Here is a 24642-nt window from a genome sequence, read left to right as displayed (position 1 = left end):
AATACTACATTTAAATTTCTTTTGTCTGTCGATAGTTTCCGTATCCCGGAAGTGACAAAAAGCTGTCTGCAAAATAAATGAAGCTGCAGGTGCCCTAAAACAATAATCTGTTTAAATACAAACGAATATTGAGGATGACAGCTGTAAATACGACAATCACAACAGTGATGAGAACAGTAGCAGATGCGTTAAAGCTAGATGGAGACGGAAAAGTTCAAGTATATATGATAACTGTGAAGTTTGTGATCATTTCCAAAGTTCAATTAGTAATCACAAACCAACTGTTGAACAGTTGAATGATTTATGAGGAAACATGTACATTGAATTTACAAAATTTAAAGTTTCTTTAAATTTCTGTCATGCTCTGTCAGTTTCAACTTGCCCCTGTTACTGCTGACACAGTCTAGACTATGCCATTCAAACCTTATGGCTTCAACAATAATAGTGGACATGGTGGAATATTACATATTCTGTTACACTTGACCATCATGACCATTGGCCTCATACAACAGCCAAAACTTCTTTGTGTCATCAGACATCTTGTCTTGTTACTTGAAAATTCTAAAGTCATATGAAACAAATTTCTGGTGATTTAGCATAAAGGTTTAGGAAAAGTGAAACCACAAAAATGCTGAACTTCGTGGGGATTGTAGAGTCGTCAGTGGTCCAGACATACTTTTGATACAATTATCTCTGTGATAACATCTTACATTAATTTGTATGATCCTTTACAATAGATAAATCAGCTGTCAGATCTGTAACAATTCCATCTTCATGCCTTATATCATGTACTGTGTTACGACGCTAGATTAAAACTGACAAGGAAAGGTAACACCATGCCACCAAAAGCTTTATTATTTGTAGAGCCTAGGTGGTTGTGTGGTCTAGCCCTTATGGCATAGTGCAAGGCAAATTTGGTGCCACAATATCTCAGTGGCATGAATTTCGAAATCCTGGCAAGGGAAGATAAAAAAAATTGTGAAAGTTAAATTTACAGATCTAACATTATTGGGCTGATGTTAAGAAGAGTTATACATACTTATACATATACATTTATATATTCATCATGTTCATTTAAAAGTATCAATGATTTTTTTTAGGAATCATATATGAAGTATTTAGAATGTGTTTTGAGAATTAGTACAAAGTTGCTACAAGATGCTAGACTTGGAGGTAGAGTTAATATATATGATCCCTGTATTCTATTTTATAAACTGTGATATGACAATGTATGATTGTTGAGTGTTACAGTATGGTTAGCATAAAGGCTTTACTAATATGCCCACCTTAGTCACCTAATCATATGGAAAAGAAGGAATATAATTCATGACATAAGACATTTGAAAATAAACAAAAGTGCTTTTATAAGTGTCCCTATCTTTAACAGGTCAAGAACTCTAGATTTCCTGACGTCCAAATATATTTGCATAGTAATTTCCAAAACACAAGGCCAATACGGCCTTGAAAAACTGACCAATTGACTCAATGAACTACAATGCATTGTGGGCTACTATGAGTCTACACCATTTGAAAACATGTGGAATTAGTGGAAAAACTGTCCACTAACATAGTGTCTGGGACTCTGAAAATAAATGTTTTTGGTCTACGAATATGTTTATTGTAAAATATATAACATAATCTTCAATTTGCATGCTCAGATTAAAAAAATATTGTTTACAGGCTTCATGATTCGACTTTCCTTTTCGCCTTGTAAAAGTAGTTGAACAGGTTTTTTCCATTGTTATGCATTGTACTTGTGCAATAATTTCACGGCGTGAAACAGTGAAATTTTAGATGAATTGACCACTGTCTAGTATGAACAATTTTTGAGCTCTTTTAAACCTGTATAATGTCATTCCAAAAACTTTTCTGTGTAGAAAAACATGAAAACTGGCACTGAAACACTTCTATCTGTACTGGATGTGTAAACTTTTTTTTATCAGGACCTGAACTAAAAGTAAGAGCACCATAATATTCAGTATGCTAGATATAAGTGTTATTAAAGCGGTGACGGTAAATAACTTAACATACATGTACTTTGTATAGTTTCATCCATCGATAATGTCTGTCTGTTGCTTATTTAATCCCAAAATATACCTCAGAGGTATTCTTATCGTTTGGCTGCTGTCCAAACGACGTCAAAATCTCCAATTATTTAAATCCTCTGGATCATAGTGGGTTCCATATTACCTATAAGTTTTTCTGAAACATGCCGTGTATATAGAACTAAGAAGATGAGGTATGAGTGCCAAATGAGACATCTTTCCATCCAAGACACAATCTAGTAAAGTAAGCAACTATTGGTTCAATGTTGAAAAGTAAGCTATAAAGGGACCAAAATTTACTTGTGTAAAAGAATGCAATTTTAACAAAACATATCAATGCTTCCACTTTGTCGCACATAAAATGAATAGCATCATTAATGGTTTTAATAAGGTTGGCAAATGTAAGAGTCCGTTAAAAAAAATCCAATGTTGCTATTAGAAAAAAATTGAACTTTGTAAAGACGAAAAACAAAATGAAACTCAGTTGCTGCTTCACTACCTACAGAACAAAAGGAAAAGTTTGAAAGTCCCAAATACTGAAATATGTCAAAAATCAATTATACCTATAGTTTTTGTTAAAACTGTCAGACAAGAATTTAAAAAGATCTTGTGCAGTTTTAATGAAATATGATGGATCATATAGGTTTTGTGCATGTTCTGTATCGCTTAAATTCTCAATATGGAAATATTACTTAGTGTTCTACAGACGTCAGTAAATATTTCATAAGGGAAAACCGAACTTTTTGAAAAATGTTTGTATACAAAAATAAGGAGACGTGGTATGATTGCCAATGGGACAACTATACATTTAAGCTCAAATGAAATGGATGTAAGTAGTGATGGGCATCTGTAATGCCTTCAACAATGAGAAACACCCATACCGTATAATTGGTCCCTATTCGGCCTATTGATGAATATTCGTTGTTGTTTCTTAAAGACAAAGGAATAAACACATGCTTTTCCTCGATTTAAATTACTTTTTAATCATAAAAGAAGGTACAATATCATAAAATAAATTTTGTGAAAACTTAGAAAGTTTTGTGATCTCATCAGATCTTTGACAAACTCCTAGTCTTCGCCTTTTTACGAACACAAAATTCAAGGATCATATATTTTTCTTTAACTATCTTCCAGTATACAAAATTTGCTGCCCTCATGCATATTAGCACCGGCTAGTTTTGACGGCTTACTTTATACTAGTAAGTTAGTCTGATGGGTAATTGTGTTTTTCACTGTTGTTTCGCTGCTGTCTGGTGGACGAATACCTGAAATCTCGGTGTCATCATCAAACATATTAATGGCTGTACATTGGGTAATTCAAACACTTGTTTCTTGGCATAGAAACAACTCTTTGTTAATCTGAGCATTGAACGAATACTTTATATCCTGAACTATAAATGTGGATACAAAAAATGAAAAACTAAGCGAAATTGTTAATCCCACATTGAACAAAAAATAAGTTGTATTTTAATAAATAACACGCATGTTTGGTTGATTGTAAACACGTAGTAGTCCATCATGCATTGTTACTCATTTAGTGGATTGGTCAAAAACCCAGGAAAAAATAAATTGCGTCACACGTAAATAAACAATAACATTTGCTGCGTATTGCAAGGACATAAATATATATTCTCCGGGTGTGAGAATTTCTCGTTGCATTGAAGACCTGTTGGTAACCTTCTGCTGTAGTCTGCTCTATGGTCGGGTTGTTGTCTCTTTGGCACATTCCCCATTTCCATTCTCAATTTTATGCTAATTAATTCATTTCTGTATAAGGTAGTGTTCCTGACCTGTTTAAGTCATTGTGAAAATTTCTTAAAATCATTATTTTAATATTCTATCTATGAATTTTGTTGAATGTGTAAATACAGTCTCATTTATTAAAAGTCAAACTGGGGATGCAAGATTATATTTATGAGGGATACTAGTAGTATGGTATATTCTTTGGAAGTTTTAACAACCATAAGGAGTTGTGCAATGTTCTTTAGATAAACAAAAACCAATATAAACAACAAATCTTTGTGCATCTATTGGACTGTGCTGGATGTATGAATACAGTTGTGTCAAATAAAGGGGTTTCTTGAAGAGCAGGCACACTTCATTTAGGTTGAAAAACATTGAACATCTCAATATAGGTTTCTGTTTTCTAGTTTTTGTTTGCTTCAACCAAATGATATGAAACATATACAAAATGCTTATTTCCATAATCACAGAGCAAGTTTAAATTTGGGGGATGTCACTTTTTTCAGTTCTCTAGTTATGTCCCTTTATAATTTTGTATGAACACAAACAATTTTTTTTTAGGTGGGTGGGGGGTGTAAATAGATTTCCATAAATTCCATGTGACAATAACTTAGCCTCAATCTTAGTATCATGATAGTTTTATGTTCAATTCAGCAGTTTTTTTTATACAAACTTTATATATATTGATACTGTTTTTGAAGTTAGCCTTAGAAGTTTTGAATATTATCAGCTTTGCTTTCCTGTTCATATTATCTTAGAGAATTAAGCTTCACCTAGGCTGTATGCCCTTTGTTCTTTGACCACTGGGCAAATTTATTGTGAAATTTACCAATAATCACATATAATTTTAGGTAACTTGAATGTCATCATTGGAAAAGACACAGTGAAGATGGTAAGACTTGGTCAGCAGTGCATGGAAAGGGTTGCTGCAGTTGTTACTCAGATTGGTAGGTGAAGTATGTTGGTGGTTTATTATACTGGTCCACAGCCTCTTTATATGGTCTGACTTTATCACAAATTATTGTGTCTTTTTAGGTGCAAATATTAATAGTTTTAACTTTCTTTGACCATTTACACATGTTAGGAAAGGAATGTACATGTAATTAAGATATTGATATTCAGAATCAGATTAAAACTATCACAAACAATGATGAAATCAAAAATACATGTATAACTTCAGATGACATCAAAACATTTTTATTTAAGAGTAAACTATATCATGTTTACTACTCTTAACATTCATCATACACATTATTTTTAAAGAATTGTTAAATATCTTTAGTTATTAACATGATTAATGAAATCTCCTTTACAATTAATTAAAAAAGAATCATTCAAGAATGAATATTGACTAAAAAGACTTTACTACTGTAAATTCAGAAATTATTGCGTGCACTTATTATTGCGATTTTGTCATTTTAAACTTGAATGCGATTTTAATTTTTACGATTTTGAGAAAAGTCATGCTCAATTCAGTTAAAATATTACAAAATGCGAGTTTTAATTATTGCGTTTACAATTCTGTCGCATTATTCGCAATAATAAAAACCTCGCAATAATTTCTGAATTTACAGTACTTCTTTTCATTTTAAAGGCAAACAAGTCTTATGATGTGTATTTTTCAAACAATTAAAGCAATGATTAATTTTTCAGATGCACAAAGCAGTTCATTAGATAGTATACAGATACAACCATCATATAAACCAAGTGGTACCAAGTCTGAACCTTGTACTCCATCAGATCAATTCCAATCTTCTAAATGTAATGTGTTCCCTGATAATGTTCTTATGTAAGTAATTTGAAAAGGATATGTTGCTAGATTTAACATTTGGTTTCAAATAACTATAACACAGCCATTAAAGTCCCATGAAACCTTATTTTTATGCCCCACCTATGTTAGTAGAGGGGCATTATGTTTTCTGCTCTGTGCCTCCGTTTGTCCGTCCATCCGTCTGTGCCTCCGTTCGTCCGTCCGCTTCAGGTTAAAGTTTTTGGTCAAGGTAGTTTTTGAAGAAGTTGAAGTCCAATCAACTTGAAACTTAGTACACTTGTTCCCCATGATATGATCTTTCTAATTTTAATGCCAAATTATAGTTTTGACCCCAATTTCATGGTCCACTGAACATAGAAAATGATAGTGCGAAGTTCAGGTTAAAGTTTTTGGTCAAGGTAGTTTTTTGTCGAGCCTGCAACTTTTGTTGCAGAAAGCTTGACATAGGGATAGTGATCCGGCGGCGGCGTTAGCTAACTTCTTAAAAGGTTTATATTTTAGAAGGTGAAAGACCTGGATGCTTCATACTTTGTATATAGATGCCTCATGTTACGAAGTTTCCGTCAGTCACATGTCCAATGTCCTTGACCTCATTTTCATGGTTCAGTGACCACTTGAAAAAAAAGTTCAGAATTTTTGTAATGTTGAATTCTCTCTTATTATAAGTAATAGGGTAACTATATTTGGTATGTGCGTACCTTGCAAGGTCCTCATGCCCGTCAGACAGTTTTCACTTGACCTCGACCTCATTTCATGGATCAGTGAACAAGGTTAAGTTTTGGTGGTCAAGTCCATATCTCAGATACTATAAGCAATAAGGCTAGTATATTTGGTGTATGGAAGGACTGGAAGGTGTACATGTCCAACTGGCAGGTGTCATCTGACCTTGACCTCATTTTCATGGTTCAGTGGTTATAGTTAAGTTTTTGTGTTTTGGTCGGTTTTTCTCATACTTTATGCAATAGGTCTACTATATTTGTTGTATGGAATGATTGTAAGGTGTACATGTCTAGCGGGCAGATGTCATCTGAACTTGACCTCATTTTCATGGTTCAGTGGTCAAAGTTAAGTTTTTAAGTTTTGGTCTTTTTATCTAATATTATATGCCAAAGGTCAACTATATTTGGTGTATGGAAATATATTATGATCTATATGTCAGTCCCGCAGGTTTATTTGACCATGACCTCAATTGCACGGTTCATTGCACAGTGTTAAGTTTTTGTGTTTTGGTCTATTTTTCTTACTTAAACTATAAGTAATAGGTCAACTATATTTGTTGTATGGAAGCTTTGTTAGCTGTACATGTCTGCCTGGCATGGTTCATCTGACCTTGACCTTATTTTCATGGTTCATTGGTCTTTGTTTAGCTATCTTGGTTAATGTTAAGTTTATGTGACAGTTGTAATAAAGCTTTATACTTAGGACTATCAACATAATTTCAATGATTAGTAAAGAAGGCGAGACATTTCAGTGTGTGCACTCTTGTGATGAAGTTAAAGTTACATCAACTTGAAACTTAGTACACATGTTCCCTATGATATGATCTTTCTAATTTTAATTCCAAATTAAAGTTTTGACCCCAATTTCATGGTCCACTGAACATAGAAAATGATAGTGCGAGTGGGGCATTCATGTACTATGGACACATTCTTGTTGTAATTTTCTTTTAAACAGTGAGTATTATTCTTATTCAAATATCTTTATGCTAATGCTATAAACAACATTTTTCAAATATAAGGTTAAAATACGTTCAGCTGTGGATATGTTTTAACAGTTTTTACTGTTTTCTGCTTTAGAACATTACCACTCAGCATTAAACATGTTAAAAAAGTGGCCATTTGGGAACTAAGGGATTACATACATGATTAAACTTATTTGAAACTTGTGGGTGATTTAAGACCATGCTTTTCAAACTGTTTTGCTTGTGACCATTCCGTATTCTCGTAATCTGATGTTCTATAAATAGAAAAGTTATATCATTCATAGGATACCAATTTTAGTGGATTTCAAAGATACAGACAAACCAAGAATTTAAATATTTAATGAAGTACAAACTTTTCTGTTTGAACTATTGGAAACAATGACTTTACAATTATCATGATTATACTTCAATCCATGAACATTGTCAATCCACAGTACTTGATTTGGCAATGTATGGATTTGGAGTTTAGTATGGTGTTTATTATCACTGAACCAGTATATATTTGTTTAGGGGCCAGCTGAAGGACGCCTCCGGGTTCGAGAATTTCTCGTTGCATTGAAGACCTGTTGGTGACCTTCTGCTGTTGTCTGCTCTATGGTCGGGTTGTTGTCTCTTTGGCACATTCCCCATTTCCATTCTCAATTTTATCCTATTTTAAGAATGACATACAATAAGTCATCAAGTCACCCAAGACTCTGATGGACACATCTGTAGTTTGAATACAAAATCTTTTCACACATAATGTTTTCTTCTTCAATTTTCTTTTCCTTGAAACTTAATTTGATGATTGATTACTGTAAATTCAGAAATTATTGCGAGGTTTTTATTACTGCGAAAATTGCTACAGAGTTTTAAACGCAATAATTTAAACTTGCATTTTGAAATATTTTATATGAATTAAACAGGACTTTTCTAAAAATAGTAAAAATTAAAATCGCATGTAAGTCTAAAATGACAAAATTGCAATAATAAATACATGCAATAATTTCTGAATTTACAGTGCATCACTGTTCATCATAAAAAGTGCTATAACAGGTGTATAAGTTATGGTTATTATTTGATAAAATGGTTACTATTTCACTTCATTACAGTCCAAAGGAACAGTCTCCACTAGAATTAGCCTACAAACAGAACCAACAATTGATGATGGCCTACAAAGCAAGGTTGGCTAGATTGGACCCCAAGAGAAGAATGGCCACTGACTATGTAATTTTTGTTTACTAAAGATATCAGTGGAAAATATGCATCAGAGCTTTATATGTTCTAAATTTCTGTTTTATCTTAAATTTTCTAACAACCCATTCAAATTATACATTAAATACCAGATTTTTAACAGACACCAGTGTCAGTGTACCCCTCGTACCATAACCTTTTTCTTGCTGTTGATTGCAATTATTAAAATGCCATTGTCAAATGTAAAAAATATGTCTTTGAATCCATATGTTATAAATTTGTCGCCCCTTATTTAACATGTTTAAGATTCTACCAACTAATATTCATTGTAAAAGTGCCATCTTCGGGTACGAAGTATCTTTAAATGAAACAGTATGGCCGGTTTTATTTGTGCCATTTTATATATAAAATATATCATATGAAGTTATGTTGGGGTTTTTTGTTTCAGAGTTTGACAGTTCAAAGGAAAATGGCAGAAAATTTAGCAGTTGCAAAAGTACAAGAAGAAGCAGTATCCTTGTTCTACAAATGTAAAATTAAACACATTACGATTGTCATAGCAAGCGAAAGTTTTGAATATAATGTTAACTGTTAATTCAGATATTAATGTGAGCATTTATTAATGTAAATAAACAACAATCAACAGTAATACAGGATTAATTGTGTGATTTTTATTTCGAATTTATGAATTATTATTACATTGATAATTATTTTGAAGCATGTGAAATAATGTTATGTTGTCACTTAAGTTATGAAAATTATAATGTAGAAATTATTGTTTGCTTAAATATTTCATGGAATTTGTACTTTTTTATGCTCTGCCTACTATAGTATGAAGGACAATCAGATCTGTTTTCCAGGTTTACATCCACCTGTTGTCTGTCAGGTGTCTCATAAAAGATAAGGTTTTGAATAGTTTTCCATGCTGATGTGGTCACATAAACTTGAAACTTTTTTGTTGTCAGTTCAGTGCATGGTGTCCAAATGGACATATTCCTGTTAAGGCTTATTGTATGCTATTATATAATTTTAGTTTTATTACAATGATACATGTATTTAGCCTTAACTTAGCATAGCTAAAGAAGAAAATGAATGAGAGACAACAAAGATTAGAAGAACAAGCTGCAAGGTATAGCTTGATTTTTTTAATAAGTCTTCCATGTCCTTTAACTACAGGTCTGTAGAAATCTACAGAAATAGTTGCACCTTATTTCCTGTACTTGGCATAGTGGATCAAACAATTTTTTGCTACATAAATGTTTAAAATCTTTTTAACAAAGAAGTTTGCCACAAAAGAAACACATTTAAATGTCTATTTTGTATTAAAAAAAAAAGAAGGAAAATACAAACACATTGTTTTATCCATCTATTGGTACCAAAGTACAGGGTAGTCTCCTTTGAGATCACAAAACACTTCCCTCTGTTTGTCTGCGCTCTCGACCTAAACATTGTATTGATTCATTCATTTATGTACTTTGAGTGTTTTTAAACATCTAAAGAAAAGACTGGATGTCAGTTTTTGTTAAAACATATTTATTCATCAACATACAAAAATAAGTTAACAGTAAAATTTAGAAACTAGCTGTACATAACTTATGTTATATAAAAAAAAGAAGATGTGGTATGCTTGCCATTGAAACAACTCTCCACAAAAAACGAAATGCTACAGAAATTAACAGCTATAGGTCACCATACAACCTACTACAATTAGCAAAGCTCATACCTCATAGTCCGCCTTTGTTTTCTCAACCTGGACCTCAGTTTTGTAATTCAATGAGACACTTTTAAAGGAACAAACACAGTGACATGCCAAAATATAGGAAAAAAATAAAAATGATTCATCATTGGTTTCAGGAGATTTGGAACACCAACAGGATTAACAGATGATGATAAAGAACAAAGATTAATCTACAAAAAAGTCCTTGAATTTGAACAAGAGCATGTAAATATTTATATAAATATATATATATATAAGTGCTGCTGTTGTATGGGATTCAGAAGTGTGTGCATTCTGGTGAGAAAATGGGCAGATCCAACTATTTTACGAGTACCATTAGTGAGAGGTCTTAAAGAAAGAAAAATCCAATATTATGAGAAAGAACCCCACTCTTGCATGTTTAGGTACTACATTGATAAAAATGTTATGAACAACTTTTAGAACTAGAAATAGTTATTCATTATATCCCACACAATACTGTTTATTTTTCTCCTTGCCTATTTGTGATTTGACTTGTGTCTGTGAAACCTCAAATTAAGGGACAACTTATTAAAGTCCATAAATAAAAAAACATATGGTGTAGATTTCAATATAAATAGCAAGTTCAATGGATATAAATAAAAAGAACTATGTACAGAAAAACATTTGTTTTAGTTCCTTTCTTGTATATTATAACTGAAAATATTATAATAACTCAAAATGATTTTGAAAGTCCATATTGTTTTTAAGAGTTTCAAAGTTCTTGTTTTGAATTTTGTAAAAAGATCATGAATATGCAAATCTATATACTAAAACATCATGTCTGAATAAAAAAACAAGCAACCACATTTATGTCTGTTAGGATTCATCTGACCTTGACCTGATTTTATTAGTTCATTGACCTAGTTAAAGCTGTGAAACATGTAGTTAGACCTTGAATTCTAAAACTTCAACATATAATTCAGTCATAATCAGCAAAGCAGGCGAGACATTTAAGTGTGTCTCATATGATATACTGCAATACTGGTCAAAATGGATTCCATGGTGACTATTCAGATGAGATGGTAGTTTGGTATACACACACTAAATTACAACAGAATATCTTTAGATTGATAATTACGCTTTACATATTTGGTGTGACAGCAGCAAGTTATGAATTATCCTCCATCAGGAAAGCCCAAACTTAAAATTGTGAAAGACAAAGATGTGTGAATAAATGCTTGATTATTTGAGGAGTTAAGAAAAAGTCAACTTTGTCTGATGGAGTCAGGACCTCACTTAATTATTTTAATTTATCAACAAAGAATTCAAGAAAGGTATTTCTTTTTAAAGTGTCTGAATCAAAAGGTTTGTATTTTAAAAATTTATTTACAAAAAACATGCATTGATTTATTTTCTAGCTTGCTTTTAATAGTTGGAGGAAAAAGCTTGAGGAAAAACCAGATGATTCAGAACTTATAAATAAACTGATACAAGAAATAACAAGGTAATTATAAATATACATTGTAGTGATACTGTATTTGATCTGAAATATCAGCCGAGACTAGTGTTTATATATAAGTTTAACTGCCAGTACAAACTCCTCAGAGTCTGAATTGACCAGTTTTTGTGCTCGACCAGTAAAATCGAGCACACATTTTACTCGACTAGTCTCGACATTGTCTCGACTGTACTTAACTGTACTTAAGTGTACTCGACTAGGTCTCGACTTTACTTAATTAGTCTGATTCAGTACTTGATGATCTTTGTGTAGTCTGAAATGGTCTTGACCAAGGCTCGACCTGTCTCGACCTGTCTTGACTAGTCTCGACCTGTCTCGACTAGTCTCGACTCAGTCTCAACCAGTCTCGACCTGTCTCGACTAGTCTTGACCTTCAAATTTAGTTTTGACTGGTGTAAATCAGCCCATCTAACTAAATTAAATATTGATCTTACAAAATTCAAGCTTATTAGGTAGTTTGATTTATTGCTGTGAAATGAAAGAATTTAATTTTACAATATGTAAAAAAAAAATTATTATATAAAAATTCAGATAGGCATCTTTAATTTTTTTTATAACTTTTTCAAATCAACTTGGATTTTCATCAAACTATGTAGATATCTTAGATATATATCAAGCTTACTGAATCCCATTTCATTTAGTTTTTTGTTGTATTGCTGTAAAATTTAAGAATTAAAGTAATCTTGGTATAAAAAGCTAGAATTTGCAATTAGGACAAACTAGAGATAGTACACTTTAATTTTTTTAATAACTTTTTCAAATCAACTTGGATTTGCATCAAACTATGCAGTTATCTTACATATATATCAAGCTTACTGAATCCTATTTCATTTAGTTTTTTGTTGTATTGCTGTAAAATTTAAGAATTAAAGCAATCTTGGTATAAAAAGCTAGGATTTGCAATTCGGACAAAATAGAGATAGTACACTTTAATTTTTTTAATAACTTTTTCAAATCAACTTGGATTTGCATCAAACTATGCAGCTATCATACACATATATCAAGCTTACTGAATCCCATTTCATTTAGTTTTTTGTTGTATTGCTGTCAAATTTAAGAATAAAATTAATCTAGGTCAAAAAAGCTAGAATTTGCAGTTCGAACAAAATAGAGATAGTACACTTTAAGCTTTTTAATAACTTTTTCAAATCAACTTGGATTTTATTAAAACTATTTAGCTACCTTGGTGATCTTACTAAATCCCAGGTTGTTATGAAGTTTTAAAATATTTTTTTGTCAAATTTAATGACATGACACTATACATGATTTAATTACATCAGTACACGTGAGTTTTACAGGTAAAAAGAAAGCCCTACTTTTCTTAAACTCGTGTATTACTTATCTAGTGAATTAAAAGCCCTGTGATTTAGATTTAACAGGATGTTGCAACTTTGAATAAATGTTATTTAGAATTTAAAACTCTCTGGTAGATGTGATCTTTTTAATAAGTTTGCCCCAAGCAGAAGGTATTGCTTTATAAATCACCACAAATCAGAAGAACTATTTTAATAATTTCTAATGTTTCATCCCTTTTTGATATATTTATAAAGTGTATATCAAAAGGAATAAAACATTAAAGGAATTATATTAATATTTTATATATACTTTTTCCCAAATTATGAGAAAAGATATATTTCTAATATCGTAGCTTTTTGACCTAGGTTAATTAAATTCTTAAATTTGACAGAAATACACCAAACAAAATAACAACCTATGATTCAGTAAGATCAATATATTGCAAAGATATTTGTAGAGTTTGATGAAAATCTAAGTTGATTCGAAAAAGTTCTGAAAAAAATTAATGTGTACCATCTCTATTTTGTCAAAACTGCAAATCCTAGCTTTTTTTTACCTACATTAAATTAATTCTTAAATTTGACAGCAATACAACAAACTTTGTAACAACCTGGGATTCAGTAAGAAGAATACATCACCAAGATAGCTATATAGTTTCAATAAAATCCAAGTTGAATTTAAAAAGTTATAAAAAAAATTAAAGTGTACTATCTCTATTTTGTTCGAACTGCAAATTCTAGCTTTTTTGACCTAGATTAATTTAATTCTTAAATTTTACAGCAATACAACAAAAAACTAAATGGAATGGGATTCAGTAAGCTTGATATATATGTAAGATAGCTGCATAGTTTGATGCAAATCCAAGTTGATTTGAAAAAGTTATTAAAAAAATTAAAGTGTACTATCTCTATTTTGTCCGAATTGCAAATCCTAGCTTTTTATACCAAGATTACTTTAATTCTTAAATTTTACAGCAATACAACAAAAAACTAAATGAAATGGGATTCAGTAAGCTTGATATATATGTAAGATAGCTGCATAGTTTGATGAAAATCCAAGTTGATTTGATAAAGTTATTAAAAAAATTAAAGTGTACTATCTCTATTTTGTCCTAATTGCAAATTCTAGCTTTTTATACCAAGATTACTTTAATTCTTAAATTTTACAGCAATACAACAAAAAACTAAATGAAATGGGATTCAGTAAGCTTGATATATATGTAAGATAGCTGCATAGTTTGATGAAAATCCAAGTTGATTTGAAAAAGTTATTAAAAAAATTAAAGTGTAATATCTCTATTTTGTCCGAATTGCAAATCCTAGCCTTTTTTTACCAAAATTACTTTAATTCTTAAATTTTACAGCAATACAACAAAAAACTAAATGAAATTGGATTCAGTAAGCTTGATATATATCTAAGATATCTGCAAAGTTTGATGAAAATCCAAGTTGATTTGAAAAAGTTATTAAAAAAATTAAAGATGCCTATCTGAATTTTTATATAATAATTTTTTTTTTTACATATTGTAAAATTAAATTCTTTCATTTCACAGCAATAAATCAAACTACCTAATAAGCTTGAATTTTGTAAGATCAATATTTAATTTAGTTAGATGGGCTGATTTACACCAGTCAAACCTAAATTTGAAGGTCAAGACTAGTCGAGACAGGTCGAGACTGGTTGAGACTGAGTCGAGACTAGTCGAGACAGGTCGAGACTAGTCAAGACAGGTCGAGACAGGTCGAGCCTTGGTCAAGACCATTTCAGACTACACAAAGATCATCAAGTACTGAATCAGACTAATTAAGTAAAGTCGAGACCTAGTCGAGTACACTTAAGTACAGTTAAGTACAGTCGAGACAATGTCGAGACTAGTCGAGTAAAATGTGTGCTCGATTTTACTGGTCGAGCAGTAAACTGGTCAATTCAGACTCTGAGGAGTTTGTAGTGCATGTATTACATACTGTCAAAGAAGTACTGTGGACCATTATTATTTGTCAGATACCAAATTTTTATGGATTTCGTGCATTAACATTGTTAGCAACACCTGTAATAGCCAGCTACTATACCATGATCAGATTATCTAAGAAAAACTAAGGCTATAAATTATTGAAGAAAAGTTATAAAACTGAGGCTGCAAACAACAATAAGCTGAATACATTACCGTTGTGCAATTTGCAGCCTTTATGCTGTCAATAACCATCCTTTATGACAGTTTGGATCTAGAAATTTGTTCTCCGGATTTGGTCATATTGAGATGACTCAAAAGTCAGGATATTTTTTACAAACTTGAAATTATTCACACTAGATTTGTAGCATCAATGAACTTGTATTGAGTCTATTGACTAGTTTAAGGTTGATTTAATGTTACTATCAAACAGTTTCAGTCATTTAGGTAACACTTTACTAAAAATTGTTCTAAAATCAGCAGTTTATTTTCAACTTATGAGTTTGAATGTCATACTGCTATAGTCCCTCTGGTATCTTTTACATTGTTTGTACTGCCCCATGGTTATTTTTCTGACATAATACCAATGATCATGATTATTTTTTAAAGTGCTTCTGTTTTCTTCTTCATTATTTTCAGATCTAATGAGCATCCCTTAACAATGAAGATGAAGACTCTACAGAAAAGACTGTATGATAAGTTACAACACATTGTCAATGAGAAAATTAATATTGTTGATCAAATTAAAGTTCCATTGTCAAAGTCATTGTATCCTACACATCACTGGAACAAAAGCAAAGAGCAGGATAACAGTAGTGAAGACTCCAAAGATACCAGTTTAAAAAGGGAAGTTAAGATTAAGGGTCATGAAAATGAAAGTGAAAGTAGAACTGACAATGAAAATGACAGTACAGGTGAACGCCAAAGTGAAAATAAGACAGACATAATAAATGATGATGAAGTGAAAGATACACATGTTCCACAGGAGATGGACAATGAAAGAGAAAGTAAGCTAGAAGTTAAAGAGGAAAATTCAGATGAAGATGAAAAAAAAGATAAATGGGAACCAAATTATACCGCAGAAACACATGACATTTCTGAAGTACAAACTGAAGTCAAGAACAATTTGGAAAAAGCCATTGACATGGGAGAGAAAGAGAGAGAAAAATTGAGGGACAGTATCAGAGAAACGAAAGGCATTCTTCATCAAATTTCACAAGAATATGACCAATATAATCAAGATAATATGGATGAATTATTTGATGATGAAAATTCGGATGAAAGTACAGATGGTCCGAAAGATAGTGAAAATACTGGAAAGAAAAGCATTGAAATTGATGAAGAAAATCAGAAGGATACTGGTAAATCTTTGAAGTCATCTGCTTCTTTGTCAGATTTAAAGTCGATAGAAATGAAAATTAAAAATCTTAAAAATGAGGCTTATCAGAGACATATTAAAGCAATATCACAGGATATTCACATGTACCTTGAGAAGATGTTAGTGTTGTTTACAATATGTTACGAACAATTAGACTGTATTGAAGGCAAGGACCAATGTTATGCTTGTTTGGAGAAATCCATATTTAAACCAGTCTGGAGATATTTATTGGGACTTTTCAGGTAATTGACTATTAGTTTACGTTCCTCGTTAAAAAGATATGCACCTGAACTATTCACAAAGGTCTAAATCATACTTAGTGTAGACAAAAGGGAAATTAATACAATAGAGACTACCAAAGAGTGTCAACAAAACCCATTATTTTACAAAAAATATCATAAGTGACAATGACTTACAAGATTCATGGACTTGGACAGGTACCAGGTATGTTTAAATGTGACAGGATTTTCTTTGCTATTTAGGCAGCAACCATTTGATTTTCTGGGGGAGGCTATGGTTTTTTTTGGAAAAAATAGTTTGTTTCCAGTTTTTGGAGAAAAAAATAATTTGTTTTTGATTCTGAGAAAAAAAAATTGTTTGTTTCACCCTCAGCTGCCACCATATGTAATGCTAAAATTGAAAGAAAAAAATTGTTTTCGAGTTGTCGCGAAAAAAATAGATTGTTTTTCGCCGCAGGCGAAAAAAATAATTTGTCCAGAAAAAAAAACCATAGCCCCCCCCAGAAAATCAAATGGTTGCTGCCTTAGTCAATCTGTCAACAGTTTAGTTGTAAAACATGTAAAATGTATAGCTTTGTTTTGGCTGAGTTGCACAATAAACTTTATAAAATGTTTGTATTTATGTAAGGTGCACTGTATACTTTCGGCATACAATAGGTTTCCATAGCTTTTTTTTAATTTCATATCTGTTACCTCAGATTTGATATGCTTTGATATATATTATTCATAGACCATGAGTAAAAGTTAGATGTTATATTCTTTTGAGTATTTCTAATTATAGATTAGCTAATGAACCAAAAGAGTTGACCTTAGCCTATGTGATGACAGAGAGACAGACCTGTTTACCAGCAGACTGTAGTGTCAAACTTAAGCTTCAGATGATAGATTGCGAGGAACCATATAATATTGCAGTGAAACATCTAAAAATGTTTCCAAATCAGCAAACACTTCTGGATAAACTGGAATGTCTAGGTAAATACATATACCATGAAATACTTTCAGTTTAATTATGACACATCTGAAAGCACTGTAATTTACAAGTTGTATACAGTCATGACAGATCAGTTAATACTTGTTATGATTCATAAGCTATATCCAAGAATTGCAGTGTTCTCCCCAGGCCGTTTTAGCGCCGCGATTTTCAGCGCTATTTCAATTTCCCGCTGTCCTATTGCACTGACCGCGTCGCTATCCCGTTCAACCGCGTCGCTATATTTTTTTTCGTATTTTTTAAAATTTCCCGCTTATTTTTCTTTTCGGATCACGTGATTGACTGGTTAACGATTTTTGAAAGAATTATTTACGTTGTATTAAAGTAACTCCGCGGGACCAGTCTAATAAATTTTACAAAATGGCGTCGTTGAGAGATCAAAATAAACAAAGATTTTAACATTGACATCTATTTTTTCAATTTAATGAATATATAGAGGCATATATGAATGAAATGAGAAGAAATAAATTGACCGCATTTCCCAACGACATTCACAAACTTGTTTAACGAACTTTGAACAAACACTGATTTTAACAACGATCAAATTGGCTTCAATGAGCTAGTCTTTGAAGTATTAATTATCACCCAATCGAACTAATACCTGTTTATTCAGCAATTCTACAGTAATGAATTTTACCCTTTGAAAACAATTAAGAGGATATGATTAGAAAAACAAACCCCCAGCTGATACTAGACTTGAGAAATTCACTTTCTCGGTGTCCAGCTTGGGTGAAGCCAAGTTAAACGTCGTAAGGTTAACAGAACACTGCTACATTTTTTCGCTTTAAACAGATGCCGAAACGTATGAAAGGAATGGACAGTGCTAACAGAGACATATAATACATGTCTCGGGTGCTGAAAAGTTCATTTCTAAATTATATAAGGGAAGTTTTACCCTCTTCTCTGACAACGTTGTCTCGACCATTTTTTGAACCATCTACGATTATATCATTACTTTTTTTGCGTTTACAACCGAACTGTCGAACCTGTATTGCTTGAAAGAAGCATCCCTGTTATCAAGGGATTTATTATAAGCCCGTATTTTACGATTACTTGACCATACATGGCTCTTTTTGAAATGGATAAGGGAATAAAACAAAACGAAAATTTTGTGTAAATATATATAAAATATCGATATTTGTCAACCAATCATCAATATATCTTAATTAAATATTGCTTTAAATTTAATGTAAACAGAGGATGGCTTGGATAAGGAATAGTATTTAATGCTAAAAAAAAAGACACAGGTGTAAACAGGAAGTTGTGTCAGCCAATAAGGGAGATAATTTGGGAGGGAAAGACCTAAAAGAAGTATTGTCTAATCTTGACAAACTTATCTGGTGGCATGTATTCAAATGTTTATAAAATTATCAAACAAAACCTTTAAAGGTGGTAGTTGTTTGCATACATAATGTATTTGATTGGTAATTCACCTTTGAAATAAAAAAAATCTCTTTAAAATATTTTTACAGGATTTCTTTCATATTCATAATTGGAATATTTTAGCCTTTTTTTTAAGCAAGTCTTTGATAAGATTTGAATATTATTAAAAGGGCAATTTCATTTCTTCCTTTGAAATACTATACTCATTTTTATTGAAAAGTTGTACTTTGCTAGAAATGTTAATAAAAGTAAATGTAAAAAATACCAATCTTGTCATTGAAAACTTTCTCACAGAAGCTGACAATGACTTTATTGTTGGTTTTACATGTTCTGCAACATCACCTGTTAGTGATAAAAAATCTTCACATCTAGGCAGTCTGGTATAGACCCACCATGGAAAAGACTTCTCCTTGGGTTTTATAGACAGATAATATGAGGATTATATGAATTTACAATGGAGACAAAAAGACTTTTCTTCTATCATGTCTATATCCAGACAATAACATTAGCAAACAAAGGGGTAACTTCCATTCATGAGCATGATGAGGACATCATTACAAGAGAAAACATCAATAGCATTATATAAGAAAAACACATAACAAATCAATTACAAACCAACCGCGCGCCGCGACAAAGTTACTGAGAATTGTCGAAAATCACGCGCTTACCACAGCGCTATCCAAAAATCCTGGGGAGAACACTGAATTGTCTAGGTAAATACTGTATGTGACCAAAGAATCCCATCCGTAAAAGCACCAAAGAAATATATGTGCATTACTAACAAAAAGACTTGGTAAATACTACTCAAACTAGTTCCACAGTTTCAAAAGGTTGAAAAAGAAAAATCCAAATATAACAAAATAGAAATAAATTTCATTGGTACATGTACTAATTTTAATGGATTGAGATTAAAGAGTATTTTCATTGATATTTCAAGTAGTGGTTTTGCCAGATTCTTTTCACAAAGAGTATAGAAAATGATTTGTTCGTTGAACATTAAAACTCGAGGTTTCATGTAATCAACCAAATCAACAAAAAATGGTATCCTACAAATTAATAATGAATTCAAATTAACTGTAACACATTAAAAATAACACTCATTCAAGAAAACAATTTTAACAATTAAACATTAATGAACTGTAAGTGTTATGATGATACACTGGTTGAGATCCAACAGCTATCTAGTTCTATGGAATACTTTTCCATCTTTTGTTAATAATAATATTTACATTTCAGTAAAGTGTTCCAGATTAGTGTGTCAGTGTATTGAAGATTACTTTAAAAATCAGAAAATTCCTACTATGTAAGTTTCCATCCATTATTTTATAGCCATGATAGATATTAAGGTCCTTTAAATTTGAAAATCCAGTTTCATGCATATTGATGATGAGAACAAATTGAACAAACAAATCAATAATGTGGGTCTAGTGAAATGGGTTGACTGGGATGAAGAATGGTGGAAAAGGGCTGCCACTAGAATAAAGGCTAGAAAATGGAGTAAGGCTGAGAAAACTACAGAAGAAACTCTTGTGTGAATTACCAGTTCTCTGAAGATTTTCATCTCAACAAACTCCTTCTATCAAGTTTATTATCTATACATCAGTCATTCATTAGGCTATATTCTAGGATGCTAATTGTCTTAACCCTTAGACTGCTACGCGCGACTATTGTCGTTCCGATAAGACAGTCCGCTACTGCTACTCGCGACTATAGTCGTTTTCCGTACTCGTTTGTTTACACAGTTACCATGGAATGGGCGGAGTCAATATTCATGAGATTGCGGCAGTTTCGACTTGTATGGATTCTGATTGGCTTAAAATCTGCGTTCTTTCGAGTGTCTCTTGACTTTTAATCAGGTATAAGCGATAAACCGAAAGTGAAAATTTTTGATGAAAAAAGTGACAAAATGGCGGATATTGTTTGGAGAAATGGCCAACACGTTCAGAAGTATTTCAATGATAACGATTTAACAGCGGCGGACGATTAAAAAGATTTGGACGAGAACCGAAGATATAATAGACAGAAATGGAAGTATTCTATCAAAACTGCAAACAGAAGACTTTTAAAGCGAGAATTACGGGGATTCCCAGACATTGTTCAAAATGGATGACATGAAACAGGATTTGCGATGTTTATCTTTTCGCCTTTCAAATGTGAATCAATATTGACTAACATCGATAGACCCGAACTTTAAGTTTGTCAAGATTATATATTGATGAAAGCTTTAAAAATGAACTTGTTGTGTAAATATATTTGTACATGGAAGTAAAAGTCGGCGCAGTGAAAGTTGGAGGAAAATACCGGAAAATATTTGCATAAAAAAGGCCGTTGGTCTGAGAAGAAACTTTTATTTTTTGATAATCACAATGGAACTTAGTTCTTAAAAGAGATTTTAAACTATATTGGTTCAATTCTGAAGTCATGGATACTTTTACATTGATGGATCGTTTAATAAAACATGAAAAAATAAGTTTACCTTTGTTTACCTATTTTCGCACCTGTACAGGTAAAACATGACCAGAGACTCACACAAAAATAAAATAAATTAAAAATACAGAATCTAACAATACTTTTTTATATAACTTTTATTGATGAATATTCAATATTTACAAAGATACAGCAATTGTAAGTGAACATGTTTATTTCATCAGTGATTAAAATTTTACTCAGCATTACACAAAAGTACAATAGAAATCAATGCAGCAGTCTAAGGGTTAACTGAATGCATGTTTTCAAATTCAGAGACTTTGAATAGTTATCGACTGCAAACACATTTCTATTAATCAAGTTACAAATACATATATACATATTAAAAGGAATCATAACAATATACATATGATCTTAAGGATCTTAAAAGGAGTCATTTTTATGTAAATCAATTTCTTACTAGTGAAATGATTTCTATACATTTGTGTCTTACAGTGGAGCTGATGATTTGTTACCTATCCTGTGCTATGTTATCATTAAAGCTGGACAACCACAAATACTATCTGAATGTCTGATACTGGAGGAGTTTATTCATGAAGGGTAATGATTTTTAAATGCATATTTATGAAGGATATTTTAATAGGATGGCAAACTTAACCATATGTGTTCACTAATGGTGTCCAAAGGTGAATTATTTAATGAATTCTTAGGGTCATTTTTGTATAAAAAAAAGTGCCATTATGGTAAGCAAAAGCATAATGCCATGTTTTAACTCTGATTAACTCTGGTAAGTTTTATGCATAGATGCCAGATGATTCATAATGTCGTCTTTGATGTTCCAATTTCAATATTTTTGCAGTTCTAATATTGATCAAATTTGCATATCACACTTTCTTATGCATAAAAAATATTACACTGAAATTTTAGCTTAGTTCAGTTTACTGTACAGACTTTTTATAATAAATAGTGAAAATTAAATGTTTAATGTTCCTGTCTCTTTTTATAGGAATTTAATTCAGTAGCTGACAAATGCATGTTTTATTTTCATAGTTATATAATGGGTGAAGAAGGATACTGTTTGACATCCATACAGACAGCTGTAGGTTATCTGGTATCACAGGGAATGGCTGCATAGACTGGAGACCAGCTTATTTATAGCTATGGGTTGTTATTACCTCCCCTGATAAAGCGAAATATAATGTGAAGAAATTATCAGTTTTGGGTAGGAGGACTGTGATATAAAGATGCAATGTTGTTTAAAAGTGAATGATTCCATTTTATTTGTGTAGTTGAAGTTTGTTTTATGTGATTTTGATATCATTTACAAATAATTGTAGATATGTGCCATTTTTTTTTGTTTAAAGAACATAAATTATATATATATTTTCATGAATGAGATATTGTAACTAATATTTATTTTTGTCGAGCCTGCAACTTTTGTTGCAGAAAGCTCGACATAGGGATAGTGATCCGGCGGCGGCTACGGCGGCGGCGTTAGCTCACTTCTTAAAAGCTTTATATTTTAGATGCTTCATACTTTGTATATAGATGCTTCATGTTACGAAGTTTCCGTCAGTCACATGTCCAATGTCCTTGACCTCATTTTCATGGTTCAGTATTAAAGGTTCAATACCTCAAAAGGAAGGTTGGGATTAATTTTGAGGCTGATGGTCCCTACCATTTTGAAATAAGGGACCCAAAACAAGCATTTTTCTACTTTCAGGATATCAACTTGTGTATACCCGGTAAGTATTTCAATTGCTCTGAAATTGTACCACAATGTTTCATACCACAAATAGAAGGTTTGGATTCATTTTGGGGTTATGGTGCCAACAGTTTAGGTATTAAGGGCCAAAAAGGGGCAAAAAACTAGCATTTTTGTAGTTTCTTGACAATAATTTGTGTTAAGTGTATAGATCTCTCTTATATTGTACCATATGGTTCCATATAACATAAGGAAGGCTTGGATTGAGTTTGGGGGTAATTACCCTATTCATGCGGGAATTAGGGGCCAAAAAAAGGCCAAAAACAAGCATTTTTCGAGTTTAAATTGGAGTTGTCTTCCTTTGTCCATAATTATAGTTGATTCAACTACAATCAATGCTGTTTAAAATCTTCTTTGAAAATTGGAGTTATCTTTCTATGTCCAGAATAGTAGTTGAATCAACTAAAACCAATGCTTTATACAATGCAATAATAAATTTTATTACCAACTGATAAATTGAAGCAACCTTTATCTTTCAGTGCTTACAAACACTTGGATAACCATTCTAGGGTTATGTCAATTATGGAAAAATTGTTGTATTTTTTTGTGTCTGTTCTTTTGCCTCAACTAAATTTAATGAAATGTATATATAATGCTTATTACCACTAAACTCAGTTTAACAGTCTGCACCAAAAACTTTTTCAACTACTAGTCCGAAGACCAATATTCTGACATTTTTCTTATTTGGCCAAAAAAGGTTTTGCAAAAACTTACTAGTCCGAATGAAATTTTACAAGTCTGGGGCATCGGACTAGTGGCTTACCGTGCAGACTGGTTTAAGTTCAAATTTTGGCAGCTTCACTTTTACAGTTCTTGATTTATGTCCTTTTATAACGTTATATACTAGCAGGGGCATCATCTGTGTCCCTATGGTCAAATTCCCCATTTATTTGATTAATATTCAACAGCATAGTGAATTGCTCAAAAGCAAAAAAAAAAAATTAAGTTCATTAGACCACATTCATTCTGGGTCAGAAATGTATGCTGTGTCAACTATTTAATCACAATCCAAATTCAGAGCTGTATCCAGCTTGAATGTTGTGTCCATACTTGCCCCAACTGTTCATGTGTCGATCTCTGCAGTCATATAAAGCTGCGCCCTGCGGAGCATCTGGTTGGTATGTGAGTTAACCATAATGAGTTACAGATCAAGTTTAAGTTTCGTTCCGCTCGCCTAATTTTTGCTGAAATTACGGGCTTTGGACTTTGATAAATTGCTAATTTTTGCCAAATTTCAGGCTACGGACTTTTTTCTAAACGCTTTCAGATATTGGGCTGATTTTTGGTATGTAAGTTACAGATGTGTTACAGATCAAGTTTAAGTTTAGTTCCGCTTGCCTAATTTTTGCTGTAAATTCAGGCTTTGGACTTTGATAAATTGTTGAAAATCACAGTTATACGGACCTTTTTTCTAAATGCTTTCAGATATTGGGCTGATTTTTGGTTTATTGAGTTACAGATCAAGTTAAAGTTTCTCTCCGCTCGCCTAATTTTTGCTGTAATTTCAGGCTTTGGACTTTGATAAATTGTTGAAAATCACAGTTATACAGACCTTTTTTCTAAATGCTTTCAGATATTGGGCTG

General features: G+C 31.9%; 1 protein-coding gene across 1 annotated transcript; it reads left to right on the top strand.

The window, feature by feature from the left end:
• Nucleotides 1-44: 44 nt before the first annotated feature.
• Nucleotides 45-22703, top strand: LOC143080150 (VPS9 domain-containing protein 1-like). Its single transcript, XM_076255876.1, has 14 exons — nucleotides 45-218; nucleotides 1101-1173; nucleotides 4640-4735; nucleotides 5442-5577; nucleotides 8353-8467; nucleotides 8883-8945; nucleotides 9511-9563; nucleotides 10289-10376; nucleotides 11531-11616; nucleotides 15515-16495; nucleotides 17274-17464; nucleotides 20103-20169; nucleotides 21789-21893; nucleotides 22344-22703. The coding sequence occupies exons 1-14, from the start codon at nucleotides 135-137 to the stop codon at nucleotides 22426-22428; spliced, it is 2223 nt and encodes a 740-aa protein (XP_076111991.1). The 5' UTR covers nucleotides 45-134; the 3' UTR covers nucleotides 22429-22703.
• The last annotated feature ends 1939 nt before the right edge of the window (nucleotides 22704-24642 follow it).

Source organism: Mytilus galloprovincialis, chromosome 6, assembly GCF_965363235.1.
Source record: "Mytilus galloprovincialis chromosome 6, xbMytGall1.hap1.1, whole genome shotgun sequence".
Lineage (NCBI taxonomy): Eukaryota > Metazoa > Mollusca > Bivalvia > Mytilida > Mytilidae > Mytilus > Mytilus galloprovincialis.
The sequence above is the reverse complement of the archived record's forward strand: the minus strand, read 5'-3'. Positions and strand labels throughout refer to the sequence as shown.

Bases quoted from the DNA above. Each gene is read 5' to 3' on its own strand.
- LOC143080150 (XM_076255876.1), top strand. From the start codon at position 135: ATGACAGCTGTAAATACGACAATCACAACAGTGATGAGAACAGTAGCA. The intron at 1,174-4,639 runs GTAGAGTTAATA...ATATAATTTTAG, and splicing joins ACAAGATGCTAGACTTGGAG to GTAACTTGAATGTCATCATT. The intron at 20,170-21,788 runs GTAAGTTTCCAT...TGTGTCTTACAG, and splicing joins AATCAGAAAATTCCTACTAT to TGGAGCTGATGATTTGTTAC.